At 41.5% G+C, this 24975-nt stretch overlaps 1 protein-coding gene across 1 annotated transcript in view; it reads right to left on the minus strand.

Annotated features, from left to right (window-relative positions):
- Positions 1-24151, minus strand: part of LMBRD2 (LMBR1 domain containing 2) — a 34427-nt gene extending 10276 nt beyond the window's left edge. The window contains exons 1-11 of the mRNA XM_054397779.1: positions 23952-24151; positions 23518-23597; positions 20129-20224; positions 19216-19383; positions 18072-18282; positions 14528-14602; positions 14077-14190; positions 13039-13222; positions 11291-11472; positions 10390-10523; positions 9305-9410 (exon numbers count right to left, since the gene is read on the minus strand). Of these exons, the coding sequence (XP_054253754.1) occupies positions 9305-9410; positions 10390-10523; positions 11291-11472; positions 13039-13222; positions 14077-14190; positions 14528-14602; positions 18072-18282; positions 19216-19383; positions 20129-20224; positions 23518-23597; positions 23952-24125 (1524 nt within the window). The 5' untranslated portion in view covers positions 24126-24151. The remainder of the gene's footprint in view (positions 1-9304; positions 9411-10389; positions 10524-11290; positions 11473-13038; positions 13223-14076; positions 14191-14527; positions 14603-18071; positions 18283-19215; positions 19384-20128; positions 20225-23517; positions 23598-23951) is intronic.
- Between the last annotated feature and the right edge of the window lie 824 nt (positions 24152-24975).

Here is a 24975-nt window from a genome sequence, read left to right on the forward strand (position 1 = left end):
AAAGCAGACCTCCTGGCTCCTGCTCCACTGTCTCATTCAGGGCATTTTTGAGGCTTTTGTCTCCTCAGGACAGACCCACTACCAGCCACTCTTTGGGTGTGGCAACCAAGCCAGCTCTTTATCCACCCAGAAGTCCATCCATCAACTCCACGTTTTACCAGCTTGGAGATCAGGATGTCATGTGGGACAGTGTCAAAGGCTTTGCTCAAGTCCAGACAAATGACGCTGGCTGCTCTCATCTGTTCACATTGTGACCTTATCAGAGAAGGCCACCAGGTTTGTCAGGCACGATTTGCCCTTGGTGAAGCCATGATTGTACCCAATCACCTCTTCGTTATTCTTCTGCCTTAACAGTACCTCCAGGAGTATCTGCTCCATGACCTTACCAGGCACAGAGGTGAGACTGACTGGCCTGTAGTTCCCTGGATCATCCTTCTTTCCCTCTGTGATGGTTTTAAGACGGTCTTTTTAATTTTTCTTCACAAAGTTCGAGCAGAGAAAGTGAAAGAATGTAAATAAATCACTATTGGGTGTAAGAAAGAAAAATAATGATTATTCTTAACACTTCCATTGGAGAGGTAACAAATGTTTAAGAATCTCTACTCAAAACAAGTTTGATGAGTTGGGGTACTCTCAGCTTGCTCAGCTTGTCTGCCTGCTTCTTCTCTTCCAGCTGAAGATAACATACTGACCTTGACAAGCTAAGTCTAACACTCTCTCTGCTTCTTGACTCTCTGCCTTCTGCCAGGGGGGTCTGGGGAGAGTCACCTCAGCGTCCCTCTGTTAAGAAAGATCCTTCTGGTGAGGAAGAGAAGGTTAGCCTTAATACTCTGGCAGAACTCTTGAGGCCACACATGGATGATGGAGATGTAGGTCAGGATGTGGACCCTGGTAAAATCATCAGCAACTGCTGGAAGTGCCTCTGAACTCCACGGAATTGCACAGAGGATTACAGTAGGAGTATGGGGACAGCGAGCTCAGGATGATGATGATGACATACAGTCAGCTAATGTACCCAGAGAGGAAATTAGACATGTGAGGAAGGATTACATCAGAGGAGACACTGAGCCAATTCTATCTTGGCTTGGCAGGTGTTTTGATATGGGAGCCCCAGCATTGGTGGTAGGCGACAAGTCGGCCTCTCAGTTGGGGATGCTCTCAAAGGATACAGGCATAGACAGGCACCTAGGCAAGTGCATTGGTAAAGCTTCTCTGTGGGCACGCCTCCTACTGGCAGTCTCGCTGAGGTACCCCAGCAGAGATGATTTACCATGGAACCCTAAGCCTTGGACCACAATAGATGAGGGAATCAAGCGTCTGAGAGAGTTTGCTGTGAGAGAAGTGGTGTATGGAGATCATAAGATTCCGAATCCTGATGAAATTCCTGTTGGAACAGGCTTTGCCAAAAAGCTTATTAAGCTTGCTCCTCCTAATTATGCTACCATTTTGGCAAGCAGAATTTTGGCAAGAAATTATGGTGGATCACCTCCTACTGTTGGCCATTTCACTGACCAAATGAGGCAATTGGAGGACAGTCTCGCACGTACTTCTTTGGTTTCAGCCATTGAAACTTTGTCTGGAAAGATGGAGAATTGCATGAAAGAGCTGAAGGAGGAATTTAAAACCTCCATATCCAACTTGATGAAGGGGGATGATTCTGATTCCTTTTCCTCCAGATGGATACAAGTTTCAGCTGTCAGAAACAGACGTGCTCCAAGAAGGCCATTCCAGAATAGGTCAAACCAAAACAGACAGCAGAGGCAATCACGTGGCAGTATCTGGATAACTCTGCATGGTCAGTTTGGTGAGAACATGAACAGATAGAACGGTCAACCAACTTCTGATCTTTTCAAGAGGTTATGGGAGCTGCAGTGTGGCAGATCCCGAGGTAGCAATACCAGGAGGGTAGCTGTCACTTCCTCAGTTTCCCAGAACAACTCTAATAGCTCCAACAGTGATTCTAATTCTGGTGCTGGATGTTGTGCCAGCTGTACATGTGGAGGTAATCCCCACCATTAGGGGTGCCCTGCCTTCCGCCAGGGGGAGGTAAGGGATAATGGAGATAACAGAATCTATTGGGATGTGTACATCCAGTGGCCTGGCACTTCAAAATTTCAGAAGTACAGGGCTTTGGTTGACACAGGAGCTCAGTGCACCATAATACCATCAAATTATCAAGGGGGAGAATCTATAACTATTCAGGGAGTCACTGGTGGATCTCAAGAGTTGGTTAAGATGCAGGGTGACATGTTTAACTGGGAAACAGTGGAAGAAACATAATATTTTAACAGGACCTAATGCACCTTGGATTTTGGGAATTGATTTTCTGAGAGAAGGGCGTTTTAAAGACCCTAAGGGTTACAAATGGGCTTTTGGAATAGCAACTGTAGAAATTGATGGAGGAAAATTGAAGTTGTCTATTAGACCTGAGCTTTCAGATGAATCTGCAGTTGTGGGACAACATGAGATAGAGGATGTAAAGCTGCCGGTTGCTTCTCAAACTGTGCATCACAGACAATACAGAACCAACCATGACTCTTTGGTGCCCATTCAAAACTTGATTCGTCAGTTGGAGAGTCAGAAGGTCATCAGCAAAACTCATTCACCTTTCAACAGTTCAATCTGGCCTGTGAGAAAGCAGAATGGAGAGTGGCATCTGACAGTTGATTTCCATGCCTTGAATGAAGTAACTCCACCCATGAGTGCAGCTGTACCAAGCATGATGGAACTCCAATATGAGCTGGAATCCAAGCAGGCCAAACGGTATGCTACCATAGACATTGCTAATGCTTTCTTCTCTATTCCCATAGCAGTGGAATGCAGGCCTCAGTTTGCTTTCACCTGGAGAGGCATTCAGTACACATTCAATCGTTTGCCCCAGGGGTGGATTCACAGTTCAACCATCTGCCATGCAGTGATCCATGATGCTTTGGAGAAAGGTGGAGCTCCAGAACACATTCAGTTCATCGATGACATCATCGTCTGGGGTGAGACTGCTGAAGAAGTCTTTGAGAAAGGTAACAAAATCATTGACATTCTCTTGCAAGCCAGTTTGGCTATCAAGTGAGACAAGGTGAAAGGACCTGCCAGAGAAATCCAGTTTCTGGGAGCGCGGTGGCAAGATGGTCGCCATCACATCCCAATGGATGTGATAAACAGAGTCTCCACCATGGCAAATCCCACCAACAAGAAAGAAACTCTGCGTTTCTTAGGCATAGTGGGATTTTGGAGACTGCACATTCCTGGATACAGTCAGATTGTGAAACCTCTCTATGATGTGACTCGAAAGAGAAACAGTTTCCAATGGGGTCCTGAGCAACAAGCAGCCTTTGACCAGATAAAACAAGAGGTAGTCCAAGCGATGGGTCTGGGACCTGTCCGAACTGGTCCAGACATTAAGAACATTCTGTACACGGCCACGAGTGACAATGGTCCAACCTGGTGCTTATGGCAAAGAGCTCCAGGAGAGACACCTGGACATCCTCTTGGTTTCTGGGGTTGTGGCTACAGAGGTTCAGAAGCAAACTACACTCCAACAGAGAAAGAGATTTAGCTGCTTATGAAGGAGTAAAAGCTGCTTCTGAAGTGACTGGAATTGAGTCACAACTTCTTCTAGTTCCTAGATTGCCAGTTCTGAATTGGATGTTCGAAGGCAAAGGTTCTTCACCACATCATGCAACAGATGCTACCTGGTCTAAGTGGATGGCTTTGGTAACACAGAGAGCTCGAATGGAAGATCTTGAGGCCTGGTTTGAGGATTGAGTCAGACAACGGAACTCATTTCAAGAACAATCTTGTGAAAAACTGGGCCAAAGAGCACGGCATCGAGTGGATATTCCACATTCCCTACTATGCACCAGCTGCAGGGAAGATCGAACGCTACGACGGTTTGCTGAAAACCACTCTCAAAGCCATGGGGGTTGGATCTTTGAAGAACTGGGAGAAACATTTAGCACAAGCAACCTGGTTGGTGAATAGTAGAGGTTCAGTGAATCGAGCTGGACCTGCCCAATCAGATTTGTTGTGAAAGGAAGAAGGTGATAGAGTTCCTGTTATCAGAGAAAAGAATCTGTTAGGCAAAACTGTTTGGGTATTTTCTCCTTCAGGAGAGGCCAAGCCTGCCCAAGGGGTGGTTTCTGCTGAAGGTCCTGGTCACACCTATTGGGTGATGCAAGAAAATGCTGAAATTCAGTGTATTCCACAAAGAAATCTAACTTTGGCTGAGAGAGGTTAAATTCAGTGTTGTGCAGATACGACATCGCACCCAAGAAGAGAATCCGTAAAATCTACAGTGCACGAACCCTAAGAACCCTGAGAGCCCTGAGTCACCTGAGAGTCCCTGTTCCTTTCTTCACTCCATCTGCGACGAAACAGCTGCTGTTTGCTGTTCTTCCTGTGATTTGACTCTTTTGAGTCATCTACATCTGAGATAGCCGGAATGGACTATGGTCTTTTTTCACTCGTTGTAGATATTATTTTAGATTAGACAAATAGTAGTAGCAGCCAATGGAATTGTTTAGAAGGAGTAGACTGTAATGGTTTGAAACTGTCTTTTTAATTTTTGTTCTCAAAGTTCAAGCAGAGAAAGTGAAAGAGTGTAAATAAGTCACTATTGGGTGTAAGAAAGCAAAATAACGATTGTTCTAAACACTTCCATTGGAGAGATAAAAATGTTTAAGAACTACTACTCAAAACAAAGTGGGGAGTCCGCAGTTGGGGCAACTTGCTGGGCTGTTTGGCTGCTGTTTCTTCTTCTCTTTTGGCTGAAGATAACACGTACTGACCTTGGCGAGCTAAGTTAACTTTTCTGCTTTAGCTAACTCTGCTTTCTGCCAGGGGCCTGGGGGGGAGGCCCCTGGGAGAGAGGCCCCTTGGGAAAGGTCCCCTTTGGGGAGAAGCAAAGGGAGCTTGGTTGTGCTTTTCTGTTGAGTGTATATATTTGTAAATGTTGTAAATGTTGTATATTTGTACATATTCATTGCATTTCATCATAGATTGTAGATTCTACTTGTAAATACAGCCTTCATTTGCTTCCAGACTGAGCTAACCTGGTTATTGTTGGTGTGGGGGAATTTCAGCTCACACTGACACACTGTACCCATTATTAAATACTGTACCCTTGAATATTTGTATCCATCTATCCTTACACTCGAATCATGGGAATCAGCCCACCAAGTTTCAGTAATAGCCACCATGTCATGGCATCCCAGCAGCAGAGTGGCCCTTAATTGATCCTGTTTATTGCCCAAGCTGTGTGCATTTGCCTAGAGGCACTTCAGCTGGGCTGGCTGTGTCACCCTCTTAGGTGAATCTCCCTTAATTCCCTTGGGGTGTCTTAGTGTATCATCCCTGGCTTGTCTCAGGGTAACAAGTTAAGAGTCCTTATTAGTTCTCCATTCCCTCTGCCCCTGCTGTGCAGCAGCCCCACTGTGTCACAGGCAGGCATGAGATTATTAACTCCTTTCCCCCTTCAAATCTAGTTCAAAGCCCTATCAATGAGCCCTGCTAACTCCTACCCCCAATTCCTTATGCCTCTCTGGAACAGGTGCAACCCATTTGCTACTCTTAGCACTGGAGCCCTGTATACCAAGCTGTATTTGTAAAACCCAAAGCCCTGTTGACAGCGCCAGTCACAGAGCCTTGAATTGAGCTGTTGGCTCTTCCTATATATTCCCTTGTCCACTGCTGATGTCAGAGGGATGGAGGAGAACACAACCTGAGCTTCTGATCCCTTTACCAGTTGCCCCAAGGCCCTGAAGTCTCTTTTAATTGATTGTGAGCCTCTTGTTGTTACATCATCACTATCCACTTGAAAGACCAGAAGTGGGTAATAACCTGAAGGCCTCCCACAGGTGGGAAGTTTTCCTATGACATCCTTTCCCTGGGCACCAGGGAGACAGCAGATCTCCCTATCGAGCAGGTTTGGCCTGCATATCAGGCCTTCTACTCCCCTCAGCAGAGAGCCTCCTATTTACAGTGACTCAATTTTTCTTTTCAGGGTAAGTTTTCATGGCCGGCCTAGGACAAATCAGCCTTGGTGGCACTTCTGGCCTTCCCTTGTCCTCGCTTACAACCATTCCTCCTGCAGAGCCTCATACCTGTTCTGCAAGGCCAGAGTCACTTACTACAATTATCCTCCTTTTCTTCCTCGTTGATGAAGTCCTAAAGCGTGGGGGTGTGAGTGACAAGCTCTGGGTGACTCACTGGATGGATCCTTGTCTCCATCTTCATTCCCCTCTACCTCCAGAACCTCATACCTATTACGTAAATATATCTAAGGGGGATGTGTAGAAAGGGAAGGGGGATGCCTGTGACTCTGCAGGAACCTCCTTCCACCTTCCTGTATTGTTCCATGTCCTATCACTGGACACTACTGAAAAGAGATTGGCACTTTCATCTTGACACCCACCCCTCAGATATTTATGGACACTGATAAGATCCCTTCTCAAGACTAACCAGCTCCAGTTCTCTCAGTCTTTCTTCATCAGAGAAGTGTTCAAGTCTCTTCATAAACCTTGTAGTTCTCTATTGCAGATCCCTGTCTCTCTTGAATCAGCAAGCCCAAAACTGGACACAGTATTCCAGGTGTGGTCTTACCAGAGCAGAGTAGAGGTGGAGGAGAATCTCCCTAGGCCTGCTGGACACACTTAATGTACCCCAGGATGCCATTGGCACTCTTGGCCACAAGGGCACATTGCTGTCCTGTGGATAACTGACTGTCCACTAGGACTCCAAGGCCTTTCTCCACGGAGCTGCTTTCCAGGATGAACCCTAGTCTGTACTGGTGCCTGCTGTTATTCCTTCCCAGATGCAGGACTCTGCACTTCTCCTCGTTAAACTTTATGAGGTTCCCCTTTGCCCAGCTCTCCAGCCTGTCCACATCTTGTTGGATGGCAGCACAGCCTTCTGCTGTGTCAGCCACCCTGTCTAGTCTTCTATCAGCAAACTTGCTGAGGGTATGCCCCTCATCCAGGTCACTGATGAAGATATCCAACAAAACTGGTCCCTGAGGAATGGCCAGAAGCTTCCAACTGGACTCTGCACTGTAGATCACAATTCTCTGAACTCTGTTGATGAGCCAGATACCAATCCACCTCACTGCCCAACCATCTAACCCACTTTCTTGTTTACTTATGAGGATATCTACGTGTTTTTTCAGCACCTCCAGTGACAGTGACTCCACCTCCCTGGGCAGTCTGTTCCAATGCCTGACTACCCTTTAAGTAAAGAAAATTTTCCTACTGTCAATTTAAATCTCTCCTGATGCAATTTTAGGCTATTCCTCTCATTCTATCACTTGAAGGTTTGCCTCCGATCTATAAAGATGTCATACTAAAGTCAGTGAAAGCTACAGCTCTCCAGACATAACAGTCTGAACTCTTCAGCATAATACTTTATTTTCTTAGGATAAAGAGAAAAAAAATGAAGATTGAGCTAATGATGACTCTTACCAATCATTACCAAACTCCTGTTCTAGTCATAGGATCAGAGAATGATATGGGTTGGAAGGGACTTCTGGAGATGATCTAGTCCAACCCTACTGCAAGAGTAGGTTCAGCTAGATCAGTTTGCACAGGATTGTGTCCAGAGATGGATGCTCCACCACCTCTCTGAACTGCCTGGTCCAGTGTTCCACCACCCTAAAAGTAAAGTTCCTGCTTATGTTTAGATGCAACTTTCTATGTTCAGGTTTCTGACTATAACCTCATCCTTGTCACTGGACACTACTGAAAAATAACTGGCCCCATCCTCCTGACATTCGCCCTTAAAGCCTTTATAAGCATTCATAAGAGTCCCCCTTAGTCTTCTCCAGACTAAAAAGCTCCAAATTCTCCAGTCTTTCTACATAAGAGATGTTCTCTTCCCCTAATCATCTTTGTAGCCCTTTGCTGTACCTTTTCAAGCAGGTCCCTAACCTTCTTGAACTGGGGAGCCCAGAACTGGACACAGTACTCCAGGTACTCCTCTAGTCAAGAGTAGAGGGAAGGAGAATTTCCCTTGACCTGCTGTCCACACTCTTCTTGATATATTCCAGGATGTCTTTGGCATTCTTGGGCAAAAGGGTACATTGCTGGCTCATGGTCATCCTGTTCTCTACCAGGAGTCACAGGCCTTTGTCCACAGAGCACCCTTCCAGCAGGTCAGCTCCCAACTTAGAGATACACAGGACTACTCCTCCCTAAATGCAGCAACTTACACTTGCCCTTGTTGACCTTCATAAGGTTCCCTTCCACCCAACTCTCCAGGTGACACCTAAGAGCAGCAGAGCCTCCTGCTGCATCAGCTACACCTCCCAGTTTTGTGTCATCAGTAAACTTGCTGAGGGTATACTCTACCCCTTCAAGCAGGTGGTTGTTAAATACACTGAACAGGACCAGATTCAGTAATGACCCCCGGGGAATACCACTTGTCACAGGCCTCCAATTAGACTGCTCCACTGACCACAACCCTCTGAACTCTATCCGTCATTCAGAATTCAATCCACTGTCATCTAACTCACAATTCCTAAGCCTGCCTATGAGGAGGCTGTGGTAGAGCGACCAGTGTGCACTTACAGCCCAGAAAGCCAATCACATCCTGAGCTGCATCAAGAGAAGCATAGCCATCAGGTCAAGGGAGGTGATTCTCCCCCTCTACTCCGCTCTAGTGAGACCCCACCTGGAGTACGGCATCCACATCTGGAGCCCCTATTACAAGAGGGATATGGACATGCTGGAATGTGTCCAGAGAAGGGCCACCAGGATGATCAGAGGGCTGGAGCACCTCTGTTATAAGGACAGACAAAGAATTGGGGATATTCAGTCTGGAGAAGAGTAGGCACTGAGAAGACCTTATTGTGGCCTTCCTGTATCTTAAAGGGGCCTACAAGAAAGCTGGGGAGGGACTTTTTAGGGTGTCAGGTAATGATAGGACTAGAGGGAATGAAAAAAAAATATAAATCTGTAGATTCAAATTAGATATTAGGAAGAAGTTTTACACCATGAGGGTGGTGAGACACTGGAACAGGTTGCCCAGGATGGTGGTAGAAGCCCCATCCCTGGAGGTTTTTAAGGCCAGGCTGGATGTGGCTCTGGACAACCTGATATACTGTAAGGTGTCCGTGTCCATGGCAGAGAGGTTGGAACTAGATGATCCTTGAGGTCCCTTCCAACCCTAGTAATTCTATGATTCTATGATCAAAAGCCTTATTAATACTAGTGAAAAAGGTCTCAATATCTGAATCTTACTATAAGTAGTATTTTAAAATATTTTGCCTATACTCCAAGCCATTCAGATGGCTCAAATCCACATTTTCCATACTTACAGATGTATAAGCAGTTGGCTGAGTGTTTTTGTGGGAGATTGTTGCATCCATATGGGTCAAGCCCAAAAAGTTCAAGCATAATGGTGGAGTAAGACGGCAAAATAACCTGCAGAAATGCAAGAGGAAATAGCATTAAAACACCTTATTGCACTAAAAATATAAAGAAATCATAAATACACAGATTCATTTAAGTTTGGACAGGGCTTCTAAAATCAAGTCCAACCATCAACCCAACACTACCATCACCACTAAACCATGTCTGAAGTCACCAAGCAGCCTGTTCCACGCTTGACTGCTCTTTCAATAAAGAAATTTTTCGTAATTTTCAATCTAGACCTCCCCTGGTACAACTTGAGACTGTTTCCTCTTGTTCTATCACTGAGTACCTGGAAGAAGAGACCAACACCCACATCACTATAACCTCCCTTCACGTAGTTGTAGAGAGTAATAAGGTCTCCCCTCAGCCTCCTCTTCTCCAAACCAAGCAATCACAATTCCCTGACACTTCTCAGAAGACCTGTTTTCCAGACCCCTCTCCACGTTTGTTGCCCTGCTCTGGACATGGTCCAGCAACTCAATGTCAGGGCCTTCTTGTAATGAGGGCCCCAAAACTAAATACAGTATTTGAAGTGCAGCTTCACCATACTAAGTACAGTGGAACGATCACTTCCGTACTCGCACCAGTTACACTATTCCTGATACAGGCCAAGACACTGTTGGCTTTCTTGGCCACCTGGGCACACAGCACCACTAGGTCCTTTTCTGCCAGACAATTTTCCAGCCACTCTGCCCTAAGCCTGTAGCACTGCATGTGGTTGAGTCCCAAGCGCAGGACCTGGCATATGGCTTTGTTAAACCTCAACACAATTCATCTCAGCCCATCGTTCCAAAGTGACCAGATTCTTACGCAGAGCCTTCCTACCTTCAAGCAGATCAACGCTAGCTGCAGAAGAGAATAATGATTTACAGCTGGTCAGGGTTTACAGCCATATAATTATAAATGAAAGAATATAAATGAAAGTTTCATGGATATTTTCAATCAAGTATTTGAAAGAAAATCTGCAAAATACATGCGACATACTTACATGCCACTGAAAAGGAGACTGTATGCATCTGTCTGATGATGTGAAGCTAAGTAATAATAGTTAAAGACACGGATCCTGAAGACAGTAGAATAAACACAGATACTTAGGAAAAAGATGGTAAGAAAACAGGCCATCTGGAAGAAAAACAGCATAAAAAAGTTGTTTAAATGTAGAACTCTACTGAAGGCTTTCATGCATTCAGCACATAGTTTGTGCATGCAATAGGTTGACTGCAGTATGATTTTCTCACTTTGAGATGAGAGGAGAACATCAGCTCTGACTAGAGTTTTAGGAGTCTGACCTATTTAAATTGAGAATGATATCTGATGCTTTCTGTTCTTTATATAAGCTAACACAACTGACCTTGAGAACATTTATTCTTCCTGCTATGTGAATGAAGTTGCTGTAATTGCCTTGATAATTACTGATTCATTTGAGATTTCTTTCCACAAAAAGTGATAAAAGCAAGTGTTTTCAATTCAACCTATTTTGTTAGTCTGCTTGGAATTTTTCAGCTCAGTTTCTTTGCTGATAAAACTTGTGCACACTTACACTAGTCAAATGTACAACTAGATTTTTGATGAGCAGCAAATTCCTGTTTAGGATAGAGGTCACACACATGGCTGATTAGATAGAGAGTCTAAGCACTTAAACTCCAAACTTATGTTTCACAAATTACTCAACACATGACATTTATCTCAACTGGGTCACATCTTCAACCCACACTCGAGAGCTGTATGAACTGGCAAAAGGAAGAAAACCAGAGGAAAAGTTTGGTATTCTATATTTTGGAGACCTTCTGAAAGTTAACAGATTTAAAAACTTACTCTAAATTTACTATGGTCTACTACTGTAATAACAAACTATCTGAGAAGATTTTGAATGATTATCTGAAACTTACCTCTATGTATATATAATTATATGTCTTTTCTGCCAGCTGTATGAAAACTGCAAATAGGGATAAAACTGGTTTTGTACTGAAAAACGTGCACTCTGACCACACAACAATTACAGAGAACGTGGCCAAAACAACTGCAAGCACCCTGTAAAACCATGGTCGTAGAAGACATTCCCAGTACCATTCTGAAAAAAACAAAACACACACATCCAGAATGGGTTAATGAAAATAACACAAGCAGAAGCTGAACTCCCTTACAAAAACTTACAAACTTAGAATCATAGAATCAGTCAGGGTTGGAAGGGACCACAGGATCATCTAGTTCCAACCCCCCTGCCATGGGCAGGGACACCTCACACTACATCAGGCTGGCCAGAGCCTCATCCAGCCTGGCTGCAAACACCTACAGGGACAGGGCCTCAACCACCTCCCTGGACAACCCATTCCAGGCTCTCACCACTCTCATGGGGAAGAACTTCTTCCTCACATCCAGCCTGAATCTCCCCACTTCCAGCTTTATTCCATTCCCCTAGTCCTGTCACTACCTGACACCCTAAAAAGTCCCTCCCCAGCTTTCTTGTAGGCCCCCTTCAGATACTGGAAGGCCACAAGAAGGTGACCTCAGAGCCTTCTCTTCTCCAGACTGAACAGCCCCAACTCTTTCAGTCTCTCCTCATAGCAGAGGTGCTCCAGCCCTCTGATCATCCTGGTGGCCCTTCTCTGGACACGTTCCAGCATGTCCATATCCCTCTTGTAATAGGGGCTCCAGAACTGGACACAGTACTCCAGGTGGGGTCTCACCAGAGCTGAGTAGAGGGGGAGAATCACCTCCCTTGACCTGATGGCCACACTTCTCTTGATGCAGCCCAGGATTTGGTTGGCTTTCTGGGCTGCAAGTGCACATTGACAGCTCATGTTGAGCTTCTCGTCCACTAGTACCCCCAAGTCCCTCTCCTCAGGGCTGTTCTCCAGCCAGTCACTCCCCAGCCTGTATTTGTGCTTCTTGCATTCATGCCCTTAAAATCAAGGCTGCAATTTGTAGGGTCACGCACTTAATTTCAGGGGTTTCTCCAATGTCTAGGGGTCTGGCTCAGCCCTAAGGAATCATATGTACAAATGGGTAACACAAAGTGGGATCTGGGAGGCAAGTTTTGCAAACAGACTGGGAACTGTTCACTTTTGACCTAGGTAATTATGGGTGATCCACTTTATCATTCATCTGTTACTCTCTTGGAAACAAAACTTAAGCTGTAAATTTATATTGTCCCAACCTTGAAATAACTCATTGTAAGTGCACAACAACTTAAAACGTAATTAGGAGAAGATGATTTCTGAAAACATGCACCATCTGCTGCATCTCCTAATGTTTGGTATGTGACAGACAAGAGCCTTTTACACTTTGCTTTACTGGAAGAGCAGAGCAACCTCAATATCCCACAAGTGCAGAAGGTAGCCATGACCCAATAATCTAATGCTACTACCTTTTCTTCTTCTAAGGCTTCCAAGTTTGCTATTGCCAATGCAATATGCAACTCCTGTTAAATGTGTTTTGAAAATTAGTAAAAAATCAAGCTTATGGTGAAGAGTGTAGATCAGTCCCTGATAGCTATTCTGTATATGAACTCACTGAGATGCACACCTGCTTCTTTCTACTGTAACCCAACTTTTTACATAACAGAACAATCAGCTCTTCTTACAAAATGGTACCACTTACGCCTTTACATGTCCAAAACCTGCATGACAGCCCTTACCAACAGTTGGTGTGTAGAAATACTGAAGGATTTTATTCTCTGGTTCTCGGGAACGAAAGGTATGAACAAACTGTCGAGTTGCACTGGTTTCGTTTTTTGCCACATCTTCTAAGTAAAAGGCTTGCTCTAAAAGAATTTCCCATTGGACCTGCGTTCGCCGATGTCTCTGCACTGAATAGATCACCTACAATAAATTCCAGGAAATTATAGTTATAAAGTATCTTTTCCAAGAAACCAGAGAAAAGCCTTGCCTTGCAAAATCCTTCAAAAATGTCTACATCACTGAATCTGAAATATTAATTCTGTATACTCATAAAGGCAGGCAGTTAGTTCTCTAAATATATAAATTATAAGAAGACTACCTACATGATTCCTGAGTTTTGCAGGAAATCCCCTACTCATCACAAAATGGTAAGGGTTCGAAGGGACTGCTGAAGATCTAGTCCAACCCCTCTGTTACAGCAGGATCACAGAGTAAACCACATGGGAACACATACGGGCAGGCTTTGAAGCCCCCAGATGGAACCTCCACAACCTCTCTAGGCAGCCTGTTCCTGCGATTTGCCACATTTAGCTTATGTGGAACCTCCTGTGTTCCAGTTTGTGTCCATTGCCCCTTGTCCTGTGTCACTGGACATGACTGAGAAATCGGGCTCCATCCTCCTGACACTTGCCATCACAATCTTCTGTAGCAGTAACAGCCTACTTCTTCCAATGTACTGCTTTATTTTTGCGCCTGAGTACCAGGACTTTATTACCATTTAGTTTTTAGTATGTACTGTCAATGAGTCATTACAAGGCTTACTGACAGATGGTTAAAACATTGTCAAGATATAACACAAGAACAATACTTTACACATCCAGAAAAGTGATCTAAATGTCATCTGGGATATTAAATTTCTATGTTTTACTTCACTGAGAACAGTTAAGTAGCAATCCTAAACCTCACATCAATTCAGACAAAGTGCAAAATCTTTGACTAGCATTTATTCTCATTATATTAGCGTAAGTGAAGCATTTTCTTGTTTATTAATATACCTGCTTGTGAAGTTTGACCAAACTTTTTTCACTTGGATAACTGTTCTGTCTTTCATCAAAATCTTCATAATCATCCATATTCCTACCCATTCTTTCCTGGTACTCAGTAGGGCACTGGAACGAAAAGGGAAAATTAGCCGGAGGACAAAGGAGTAGCAAGTGCTCTTTGTTACTTAATTGTAAATGGAGCATTTCATGCAACTGAAAAGCTCACTCTAACCATAGATTTTTCTGTTTCTAAAATATTACATATATCAAAATAGAGCAGATAATTACATGAAGAAAGCATTCCACAAAGAATTCAGACTCAAATTTTGGTCAGAGATTTGCAAGTTGTCAATCCAGGATTATGAGTTAAGGGGAAAAGAAAATAACATCCAAGTATTCTGTGGGTGTAGGAAGTACCTCCTTCCAATTAAACAATTATGACTGAAGACGAGTAATTTATTACCTTCTTCAGTATTGTATCAACACATTTTCTCAATGGGTGGTTATACTTGATACTCTCACTTACTTTTCGAACTTCCTGTTGAGGAAAACAAATAGAACAGCATTGTTTCATTATGTTAAAAATATTTCAAAAAAATATACAAGGTCAGGTAAGAGCTCCAGCCCTCCCAATGAAAGAGATAATTCTAAGATCTTAAAATCAGCAGACCTTCCTAAAAGCCACAGCTTTACTAGACATCTAATGAAAGATACTATTTCAATTATATATAAAGAATATGTACATTGTTTTTTTTAAAAAAAAACATGATGTAAGCATGCAAACAGTGCATAGAAGATTGGTTTCTATGCATGAATGCTGGAAAATACTTTCATGGTTTAGTTGTAGGTAAAGAGGAGGAGTTTCTATCCTACCTCATTTAATTTCACTTTTTTTACTTCAAGCAGCTTGATGAATACCATTTACACTGCTTCATATTATATCTTCCTGATATTCATTTCCATATACCTCATTTCTGAGATCATTTGTCATTTATCAGTCATAAGAAGATCACAGAATTGTCAGGGTTGGAAGGGACCTCAAGAATCATCTAATTCCAATCCCTCTGTCTTGGGCAGAGACACCTTCCACTGTATCAGGTCGCCCACAGCCACATGCAGCCTGGCCTTAAAAACTTGCAGAGGCCTACACCTTCCCTAGTCTTTTTACTATTAATTTACCTGTATTTACTGTTCAATTGACCTCCTTGGCTAGATTTAATTCTAACTGAGCTTTAGCTTTTCTAACCAGGTCTCGTGCTTCTTGGACAGCTTCCTTATATGCCCCCATTCTAGTTGTCCTTTCTTCCATTCCTTGTACAGTTTATTTTTGTGTGACAGTGTGTCCAGCAGCTCCTTGCTCGTTCCTGCCTTCCTCTTTGTTGGTGTACTTTGCTCCTGGGCACAGATAAGGTGATCCTTGAACATTGATCAGCTGTCCTGGGCCCCGCTTCCCTCTAGGGCTTTGTCCCACAATATTTTGGCCAGCAGATCCCTGACACAATCAAAGGCTGCATGCCTGAAGTCCAGGGTTGTAAGCTTGGAATACATCCTTAAGATTTGAGGATCTCAAATTCTAGCACATTGTAGTTGCTGCAGCCAAGATGCTACCTAACAGCTATCTATGTATGTTGTGTCAGAAGTGGCTCTAGCAGTTTATCAGTCTTAGTGAGAACGAGATTTTATTCTTGATCCTACACTGGCAATTCAGACATGACCTTTTGATGCTTTTTAATTGTTGTCACAACGAGCACTTTACAAAAAAATAAATAGGTAAGTTCTAAAGTCTGGAGGACCGAAACAATTGCAAAGGTTTAGAAATCTTCTCAAATAGGATGATTAGGCAGACAGAAGGATTGTATTTGTTTAGTGTGACAAGAGAGCCTAAAAGGATATAGACAGTCCTTCAAACTATAGAAGGCTGTTCTAACAGATGTCTGTCAGTTGTACTGAGTTCCCCCTTGATCTGATTGGAATGTGGGAATTTTTCATAATCCAAATACATACTGAAAACAAACAAAATCTTGCAAGAATGTCCATAAGGGTCAGTCCTAACATTCATATTTGAAAAAGAAAACCAACCAAACTTTCCCTGCCCCCCTCAAAAAAGGAAGTATCATCCAGTACTATAGATTCCTGTATCTTTAGAATCTCTGATAAAGGAAGAAAATTAGAGTCTAAACTAAACTAGGAGAGAAATAATATTCTGTGACTCAGCACACCAGTAAATGACATTTACAATCTGGTATTCTTATTCATCAGGTTTCCTATGATGGTTGAAAATAAAATATTGTCCACAATTTCTAAGTTATAGTTCAATTGCTTCTAGACAGAAGGACAGGGGGAAAAATTAAATATGAAACATCAAACCTTGAAACAAGATTTTATCATGCATTAGCAATAATATATATTTTATGTTGTGTATGATGTAATCTCAACCTTTTAGTCACTGTACCTGACTTAAAGGATAATCTAGTATAAGGCAGCAGTCTAGTACAAGATCTTTTCAGGAATGTTTTCTGTCTCCCTGGTCCCTGAATTTGGGATGTCACCACAAGACTCAAAAGTTTAGTACAACCTTCAAACTACTACACATTTCTGCTCTTTCACATGGTTAACTAAAGATGTCACAACAAAAAGTCTGAGGTCAGTGAAACCAGATTTTAGAGCCCTAGGAACAGTGCTAAAAAATTCAGAAGCTCAAGTAGTTCTCTAACAATATGGTGAGATTTTTGAACAGGTGAACACATTACATCAATACCTGGTGCCAGACCTAGTGCCTCTGCCAAAACTTTGGGATTTTAAACACTGGAAAAGCTTTTGAGGCACAAGGTATACTGTGTTTAAGGGTATAGAGCAGAACAGAATGGAACATCTCCAGGTGGAAGAAACTGACAATGATCATCTGGTCCAACTGCCTCACCACTTCACGTCTGACCAAAAGTTAAAGCATGTTAGGGGCATTGTCCAAATGCCTCTTAGAACACTGACAGGCTTCGGACACCAACCACTTCTCTGGAAGCCAGTTACAGTGTTTAACTGCCTTCCTGGTAAAGAAATACTTCTTAATATCTAGTCCAAAAATCGCACAGTGCAGCTCTGAACCATTCCCACACATCCTACCACTGCATACCAGGGAAAAGAGATCAGCACCTCACTCTTCAGACATTTGGACGATGTTCTTAATTTGCTTTGACTTTTAGTCAGTCCTAAAGTGGTCAGCCAGTTAACTAGATGACAGGCATAGGTCCTCTCCAATATTGATATATTCCATTCCATTGTGTAGTTATGTCACAGTAACATGTTTTTTAGCAATTTCCTCAAAATGCTATTACACATGAATAAAGATTCTACTATTATTTTATGCTGACATATCACAGAAGTTAACACTCTGTCCTACCACTCTTCAGAAGTATTATTTCCAAGCCATGGTACCAGAGCAGTAGAACAGGGAATAGCTAGCTATTCAATGGGTTGCATTTACATTCAGTTCTTAAACTACATTAAAACCCACGGTTCACTCACAAATAAACAAACTCTCAAAAGACTTCTTAAAAGGCACACTGCACAAGTCCCACAAGTCCAACTTCTAAAATCTTCAAAATTCCAGAAACATACTGGTAGCAGAGCATAAAAGCAGACATACACAGTTTGCAAGAACACTAGGGGAACATTTATTACACATTGTATGTATACATTTTATTTTGAAGTTCACTCTGGAATGTTATTCATAAGTGAACAATTTTACTCCACAGGTGTCCCTAAAAGAATAAAACCAACAAATAATGGCTATCAAGTTCCCAAGGTCTTCACGTCATGGATTATTTTGCTTTTGATTTTTATACAAGATCAATTACCAAGAGGGACGATTTTCTAGGATGAGTTTCTTAACTCACTGGTATTTTATAGTAAGTTTACATGTTTTTTTGCCACAAGAGTCCAACATAATGAAATTCAGAGAGGATTAACAGCAGCCTTAACTTATTTCAGAGCAAAAGCTAGTTACTTACCTCCATAATATCCTCTAAATTCTCCTCTGCATCTGCTTTTTCAGTCATTAGTTTGGCAGCTTTGAAATAGGTCTTCATGAGTAGATAACCCCTCTTGGCCCCATTCCAGTGAGAACGGGGAATTTCCACCAAACCATAACCCAAAAGCAAAACAAGAAGAAAGAGACCCCAAGTGTTTGCAGCAGCTATCCCAATAGTCTGAAGCTGGTTCCTGAGGAAAAACAAAAAACCCATCAACAAAAAACCACCAACCAAACAAAAAACCCACAATAACAAGAAAGAATAAAGAAACCAATCAATCACTAAAAGGAAAAACAAATGAGCAACATCCTCCTTCCTCATCCACAAGAAAGCAACCTTGAAGAATCTATGTACTAATATGACTTCCAAGTTTATAGAAACGGACAGTATCATTTGTAACTGTTGCCTAGGGCCAGCCTGCTATATGGCTGTATTTAAAGCTGCCATGATTTTTCTGCATCTCACATGTTTCTGCCCACTCTGGAGGAAAGACAAAAATTTCTGTTTTCAAAGGAGAGGAAGATGTTTCTTTAAAAAACAGGAATTTAAGCAAACGTATTGAGGTCAAAACACCAAAATGGCACTCACTTTAAGAAACAGCTTTCGGATTGTTATTCAGAGGTAGAAATTGAAAGCAGCTAGGTATTACATGACAGTGTTTACTACTGTATCTAGTATGGAAAACCGTTAGAAATATTATAAATACCTATTACTTTAACCCACCTTATTGCCTTTAAATATAAACTACAGTAGAAAGACGTGCTACACAGGAAATACCAACAGACATTTCTAACAACGTTATTGTGAAAACACTAAAAAAGTTTCAGCACTGTCTTTGCAAATGCATTTGTAGGGAGGAAAGCACCGACTGCAAATACAAGAGGATTCTTCTCTTGTACAAATCAAAAATCAGAAAATCAAAAGATAAATGTCTATGAATAGTCAAAAAACCCCCAAAAAAACCTTTCCACAAAAATATTAACAACAGCTTCCAACTGCCTACCAAACTCAGATCAACCAAACAAATTTTTTTTTTTAATAAAAAGACCCATTTCATCAATGGAAGAGATTACTCGTGACAATTTCTAATGAATCATGCAAGTGCTTACAACATTATTCTTACCATTGTAAATTGAAGTTTGGGTTTACAGCCACATATATTAAAAATGCTCCAAAAATCAGCAAGTAAGTGCCATAATAGATTGCATTCTCAATCAATGCAGTTTTAATCTTTCCAGTAATGGAGAACCCTCCTGATCTAGCATATGACTGCATGAAAGGTAGCAGAATCCTAGGAGGAAAGCAAACCAAATCAGACAACAAAGCAACAAAAACAACTAAAAAACCCCAACCAAACCAAAACCAAACAAGTAGTTTAGCAGTGATAGGGGTGTTCAAGATAAAGATTCCCAAGCTTGTAACACATTACCTAGGTGTATGTTTTCATTCTAAATGTACTGGTCTGATGACAAACCTTAGATGAGCTCCCTAAACGCAATATATAGCTAGCTTTACCATGAAAAATGTGTGTTAATCGAGAACTCATTACCAACACTGATTTTCTTGACTGCGCTACAAAAATATGACCGGAAAACGCATATGAATCTAACCTAAAACCACAGACAAGCTGTTTGCGGTAGCTGTATCTGCAGCTTTATATAGTATATCCAATAAAATTAAATAATTTACAGTATTACTCAAAAATTACCCAGCTTATGTATGGAATTGTTTTGGTGTCTGGTTGCCTAAAGCTTTTTTCCCCAGATAATCTAACCATAAACACCTCTGTGTGTAAATTGCTCACTTATAACTACAGAAGTGCACCAACATCAAATGGCTGTCACCTGAAGAGGAGCAGAAAAAGAAGTATGCTCAGTACAGTAATTATTTGTTGGCTCTGAAATTTCTCTAATATGATTAGATAGCTCTGTGGAATAGTGATGTATGTGTTTAAAGAGTATGTTATGACTTTTAAGATGTTGCACTTTGAAGTCATACACAAATGACAGTCTTTGTTATACATTCTTTTGACTTACCATGTTAAAAACTGTGATGTCCAATATACAACACGCCAGAAAATTGGCATAATTCCATTAGGAATATAACTCCATGGTTTGAAACACTTCTGGTTGCTGTAACAATGTAAAGTAGGTTATTGTTAGTAGTATGACCAAGAGTAGGAAACATTTTCTATGAATTCCCCTACTTAGAAAGGTCTTTGAAAAATACACCTTACTATTTGAGCATGCAGTCAACCATCAGCCATCTCAGAAGAAAAACTACATCATCATTTAAAAAATTTTATCATTCTCCTCACTGCAGGTAACATATCTGGACAAGACAGTTTTCTTATAGAAAGAAAACAGCGGACCAAAGAGAAACAAGCAATCAGGCAATTTAAGTTTACAGGATTTTTTTTTTTTTGTGGGTGCAGAGGGAAGGTGTGGTGGTCTTAAGGCTATGCCTTTAGTTTCTTTTCACAGAGTTCGAGCAGAAAAAAGAATGTAAATAAATGACAACTGGGTGTAAGAAGGAAAATACTGATTATTCTAAACACTTCCACTGGGGAGATGGAAATGTTTAAGAGTCATTACTCAAAACAAAGTTCAGTCTGTCTGGTGTTTTTCTGATGGACAGTCTAGCAGGGTGCTTTCTGCGTTTCTCTTCTCTTCTGACTTTGCTTCAGAAATAACATACTGGCATACTGACCTTGAAAGCTAAGTTCTAACAACCTCTCTGCTTCTTGTCTTTCTCCCTTCTGCCAGGGGGGGTCTGGAGAAGGCAGGGAAGGGGGAGACAGAGGGACAGCTTTCCTAGCTTTGGCCAGGAGGGTTTTGTGCTGTTTCTGTTAATTGTACATATCTGTAAATATTGTAAATACCGTACATTTTGTATATACTCATTGCGTTCTATTGTAGACTGTAGCTTTTGCTTGTAAATACAGCTACATTTGCTTCTGAACTGAGCTAGTCTGGTGCTGTTAATGTGGGAGGGAAATTTCAGTCCACCACACTGCAACAGGAGGAAACAGGAAGTACTTTCTGCATAAAAGACATTTCTGTATCACAGGATCACAGATGTCAGGGATTGGAAGGGACCTCCAGAGATCAAGTCCAACTCTCATAGAATCTAGCACAGGTCACACAGGAATGCATCCAGATGGGTCTTGAAAGCCTCCTGAGGATGAGACTCCACAGCCTCTCTGGGGAACCTGTTCCAGTTCTCTGTCACCCTCACAGTGAGGAAGTTCCTCCTCATGTTGAGGTAGAACCTCCTGTGTTGTAGTTTATATCCATTACCCCTTCTCCTATCACAGGGTGCAACTGAGAAGAGCCTGTCCTCTTCCTTCTTGACACCCAGCCTTCAGATATTTATAAACATTTATTAAATCCCCTCTCAGTCTTCTCTTCTCCAGACTAAAAAGCCCCAGGTCTCTCAGTCTCTCCTTATAGGGCACGTGCTCCAGTCCCTTCATCATCCTTGTAGTCCTCTGTTGGACCCTCTCAAGTAGATACCTGTCCCTCTTGAACTAGGAAGCCCAAAACTGGATGCAATATTCCAGGTGAGGTCTCACCAGGGCAGAGTAGAGGGGGAGGAGAACCTCCCTGGATCTGCTGGACACACTCCTCTTAATGCACCCCAGGATCCCATTGGCCTTCTTGGCCACAAGGGCACATTGCTGTCCCATGGATAACTTCTTGTCTACCAGACTCCAAGGTCTTTCTCCATAGGGCTGCTCTCCAGCAGATCACCTCCTAACCTGTACTGGTGCAGTTTATTATTCCTTCCCAGGTGCAGGACTCTGCACTTATCCTTGTTGAACCTCATTAGGTTCCTCTCTGCCCAGCTCTCCAATCTGTCCAGGTCTCACTGAATGGCCACACAGCCTTCAGGTGTATCAGCCAAGCCTCCCAGTTTGGTATCATCAGCAAACTTGCTGAGCAGACACTCTGTCTGTCCCCTCATCAATGTCACTGATGAAGATGTTGACCAGGACCAGACCCAGCACCTATCCAACCTTTAGTGCAGCAGGTTTTCAAAAAATATATAGGGATTCCATCACTTAGCTCTACTACCCACAGCACTTAGCGGTAACAACAGTACACTACTTTTTTCTTTTCTTTTTCTCCCAGCTAGACTTAGTCAGGCTTATATAAATTTTGATTTATTAAGCCAATATTTTTCTGACAGGTAGCCTTTGCTTCAGAGGAAAGAAGAACAGAAAAGCAAAGTCCATTTACATAAGGCCACTTTGTTTTCTTTCCCCACATTTGTCGGAGTAATGAAGCAATGGTGAGTCAAAGGGCAATATGCTCAATTTAAATGGAGTATCTATTGAGAAATAATTGGCATTTTCCAGGGACAAACTGCTTAAGCCAGAGCTGAGTTTTTATGTACATAGCCTAAATATTTCCCAAATTATAAAATTACCATGGTATGACAGGTAGTGTGACTAAAGGTTTCAAAGTTTTCAGATCTGAGTTGCACCAACATTTACTGTTATCTGCTTGCTACCAAAGCTGTTATTTATTTCATATACTCAAGTCATACTACAGTATTACATCCATCAGTGCGCTCTGAAGCTACAGAAAGCTTCAAAAGCTACTAATGTTTCCAAATGGTGTACTTACTGAACTATGTTTAACATACACTGGGTGGTCTTAAATAAAGGGTACAAGGTTGTGTCATTAAGTCTTGGCAATTTACTCTTATTCTGCAGATATACAACCTCCAGATAGCATCTGCTTTAGGGCAACAAACTTTGTCCATGCAAACAAACTTTGCATGGACCTAACAACTGACATCTTAAGTGCTCTGATCAAGTGCTCTGCTCAAGACAAGTACACTGAACACATCTACAAGATGCAGCAATAGGCAAAGAAAACTAAAGAAAGAGCAGCCAGGGAAAGAGTTCACATTCACCCACATTCGCCATGTTTTAGGGATTACTTCCTGCCAGAAGACAGTGAGCAGGCGACCATTACTTTGGTAGAATACAGTAAGTTTCAGGTAACTCCAACTCCCATGCATGTGCAATTATAATAAACAATTAGACATGCTGCTTACATATAGCACAAGCCTACTAATTTAATTTACAAGGTATAAAAAGCAGCTTGTGAAGATTAGCATTTATTAAGGCCTCTCCTCCCAGGTTGAAAAATTTGGTTTTATCATTTCAGCAATGAAACTGAAGAAATCTGGCATGATTTTTTTTAAAGGAATTCTTAGGTAATCAGTAGGAATACTAGTTACTACCAGTAGATGTGGATACATTTCTCCCTCGCCTTCCTGTATGCTTACAATCTTCAAGTGTTGTATCAACACAAGACTTACTAAAAAAGGTACACTCATATCATTCAAAAAAACTAAACTCGTAAAATACTTCTTTAAAAACAGTATAATGAAGAAATAATATAGCTCATACCTTGGAGCAAGTGTGACGTAAGAGCCATTACTTTCTGCAGGGCTGGAGTTAACAGCAAGCTTGCACCGATTATAAATAGTCTAAAAGACAATTTTACATCAGTGACCAAAAAATGTATGGCATTTACTTCAAAACATTAAGTCCCATTTTAAAAAACATTTACTATACTCCAGTTTTAAATGCAATCTGCACTACATGTATAAAGTCGAAGTGCTGCCTAAAGAGATTTAAAGAAATGTTACAAATAATGACATTTTGAAACATGCGAAATAGATTTAACTGATGAGCTCAACAAAAAACCAAAATTCATTGCAAACACAGGCCCTGTCATTCAAAAAGGCAATAAGTGTTTAGACTAGTAAGATACTACTGTAGAAGTTATGATTTTTAAGACCACACCACGTGACTAAGTAGAAAACTCGCAAACTTCTTACCGTGCTGACATCCAGAGGCAGTATAAACACAATAAGAAAGCAGAGATACCACGCTAATAATGTTGCTATGATCACCAGCCTATGTTGTTTCTTGAAGTCTCCATATCGATGAAGTAGGAATAAGGCCAGAAAAAAGACAAATACTATCTCAAGGCCCAGTGCTGCACCACTCATTATTAAATGTTCACTCCAACCACAGCACAGCTCACTTAAAGGAGATCAGAACTGCAATACGAAAAGATACCTGATTACATTTAAATCTGTGGAAGATACTCAAAAAAGTTAAGACACTTTTTAAAGCATATTAATAGACTATTTTAGTTTCACATTACAAAAACTTGGACCAAATTAAGAACAAGACTTGTAACAAGGTTCTCTAAAGTCCTCTAAAGAAATCAAAATATCCTGTCATTCAAATTTCATAATTTCTAGCATCATATTAGGACAACTACTCTTCACCTTCTTGATATTCAACAGATCTAAAAGTCAAAACTCTATCCTCAAATTAGATTTTCTTCTGAAATTTATCCTGGGCTCTTTTCTGCCCACCCCAGCCCCCTAGTTTGTTTTGTCTTTTTTTTTAGAAGAAATCCACTTATGTGGACAATTAGTTAAATGTTTAAATGGTTTTGGAACAGTAAGCAGCAACTTTCTATAAATGGACTACGCATATTCTATATTCATTATGCTCTGTTACTGTGAGCACAAATACAGCAAAGCTTAGTCTACTTGTGATGTAGCTCTTTTGGGTTTGAAATGTCATTTAATGAGGAGGCAATTTGCTAGCTAATTCACCACCCTTCTGTTTTTCATAAAAACAAGTCTCAATTAATTTCTTATTAGCCTTGTCATGACATCTTTGTATTGCTCATCTTTCTGGACTTAGATACTCTGGGCTTCAAGAGTATTAGAAACGTCTAGAAAGTTCATGTACCTTCATACAGGCACTTCACAGACTTAAAAAAAGTTTGGAACTCTGCTCATATTATATTTTGGCTACATGATTTGCAAATCATTTATCCAA

This window comes from Indicator indicator, chromosome Z, assembly GCF_027791375.1.
Source record: "Indicator indicator isolate 239-I01 chromosome Z, UM_Iind_1.1, whole genome shotgun sequence".
NCBI classification, from domain to species: Eukaryota; Metazoa; Chordata; class Aves; order Piciformes; family Indicatoridae; genus Indicator; species Indicator indicator.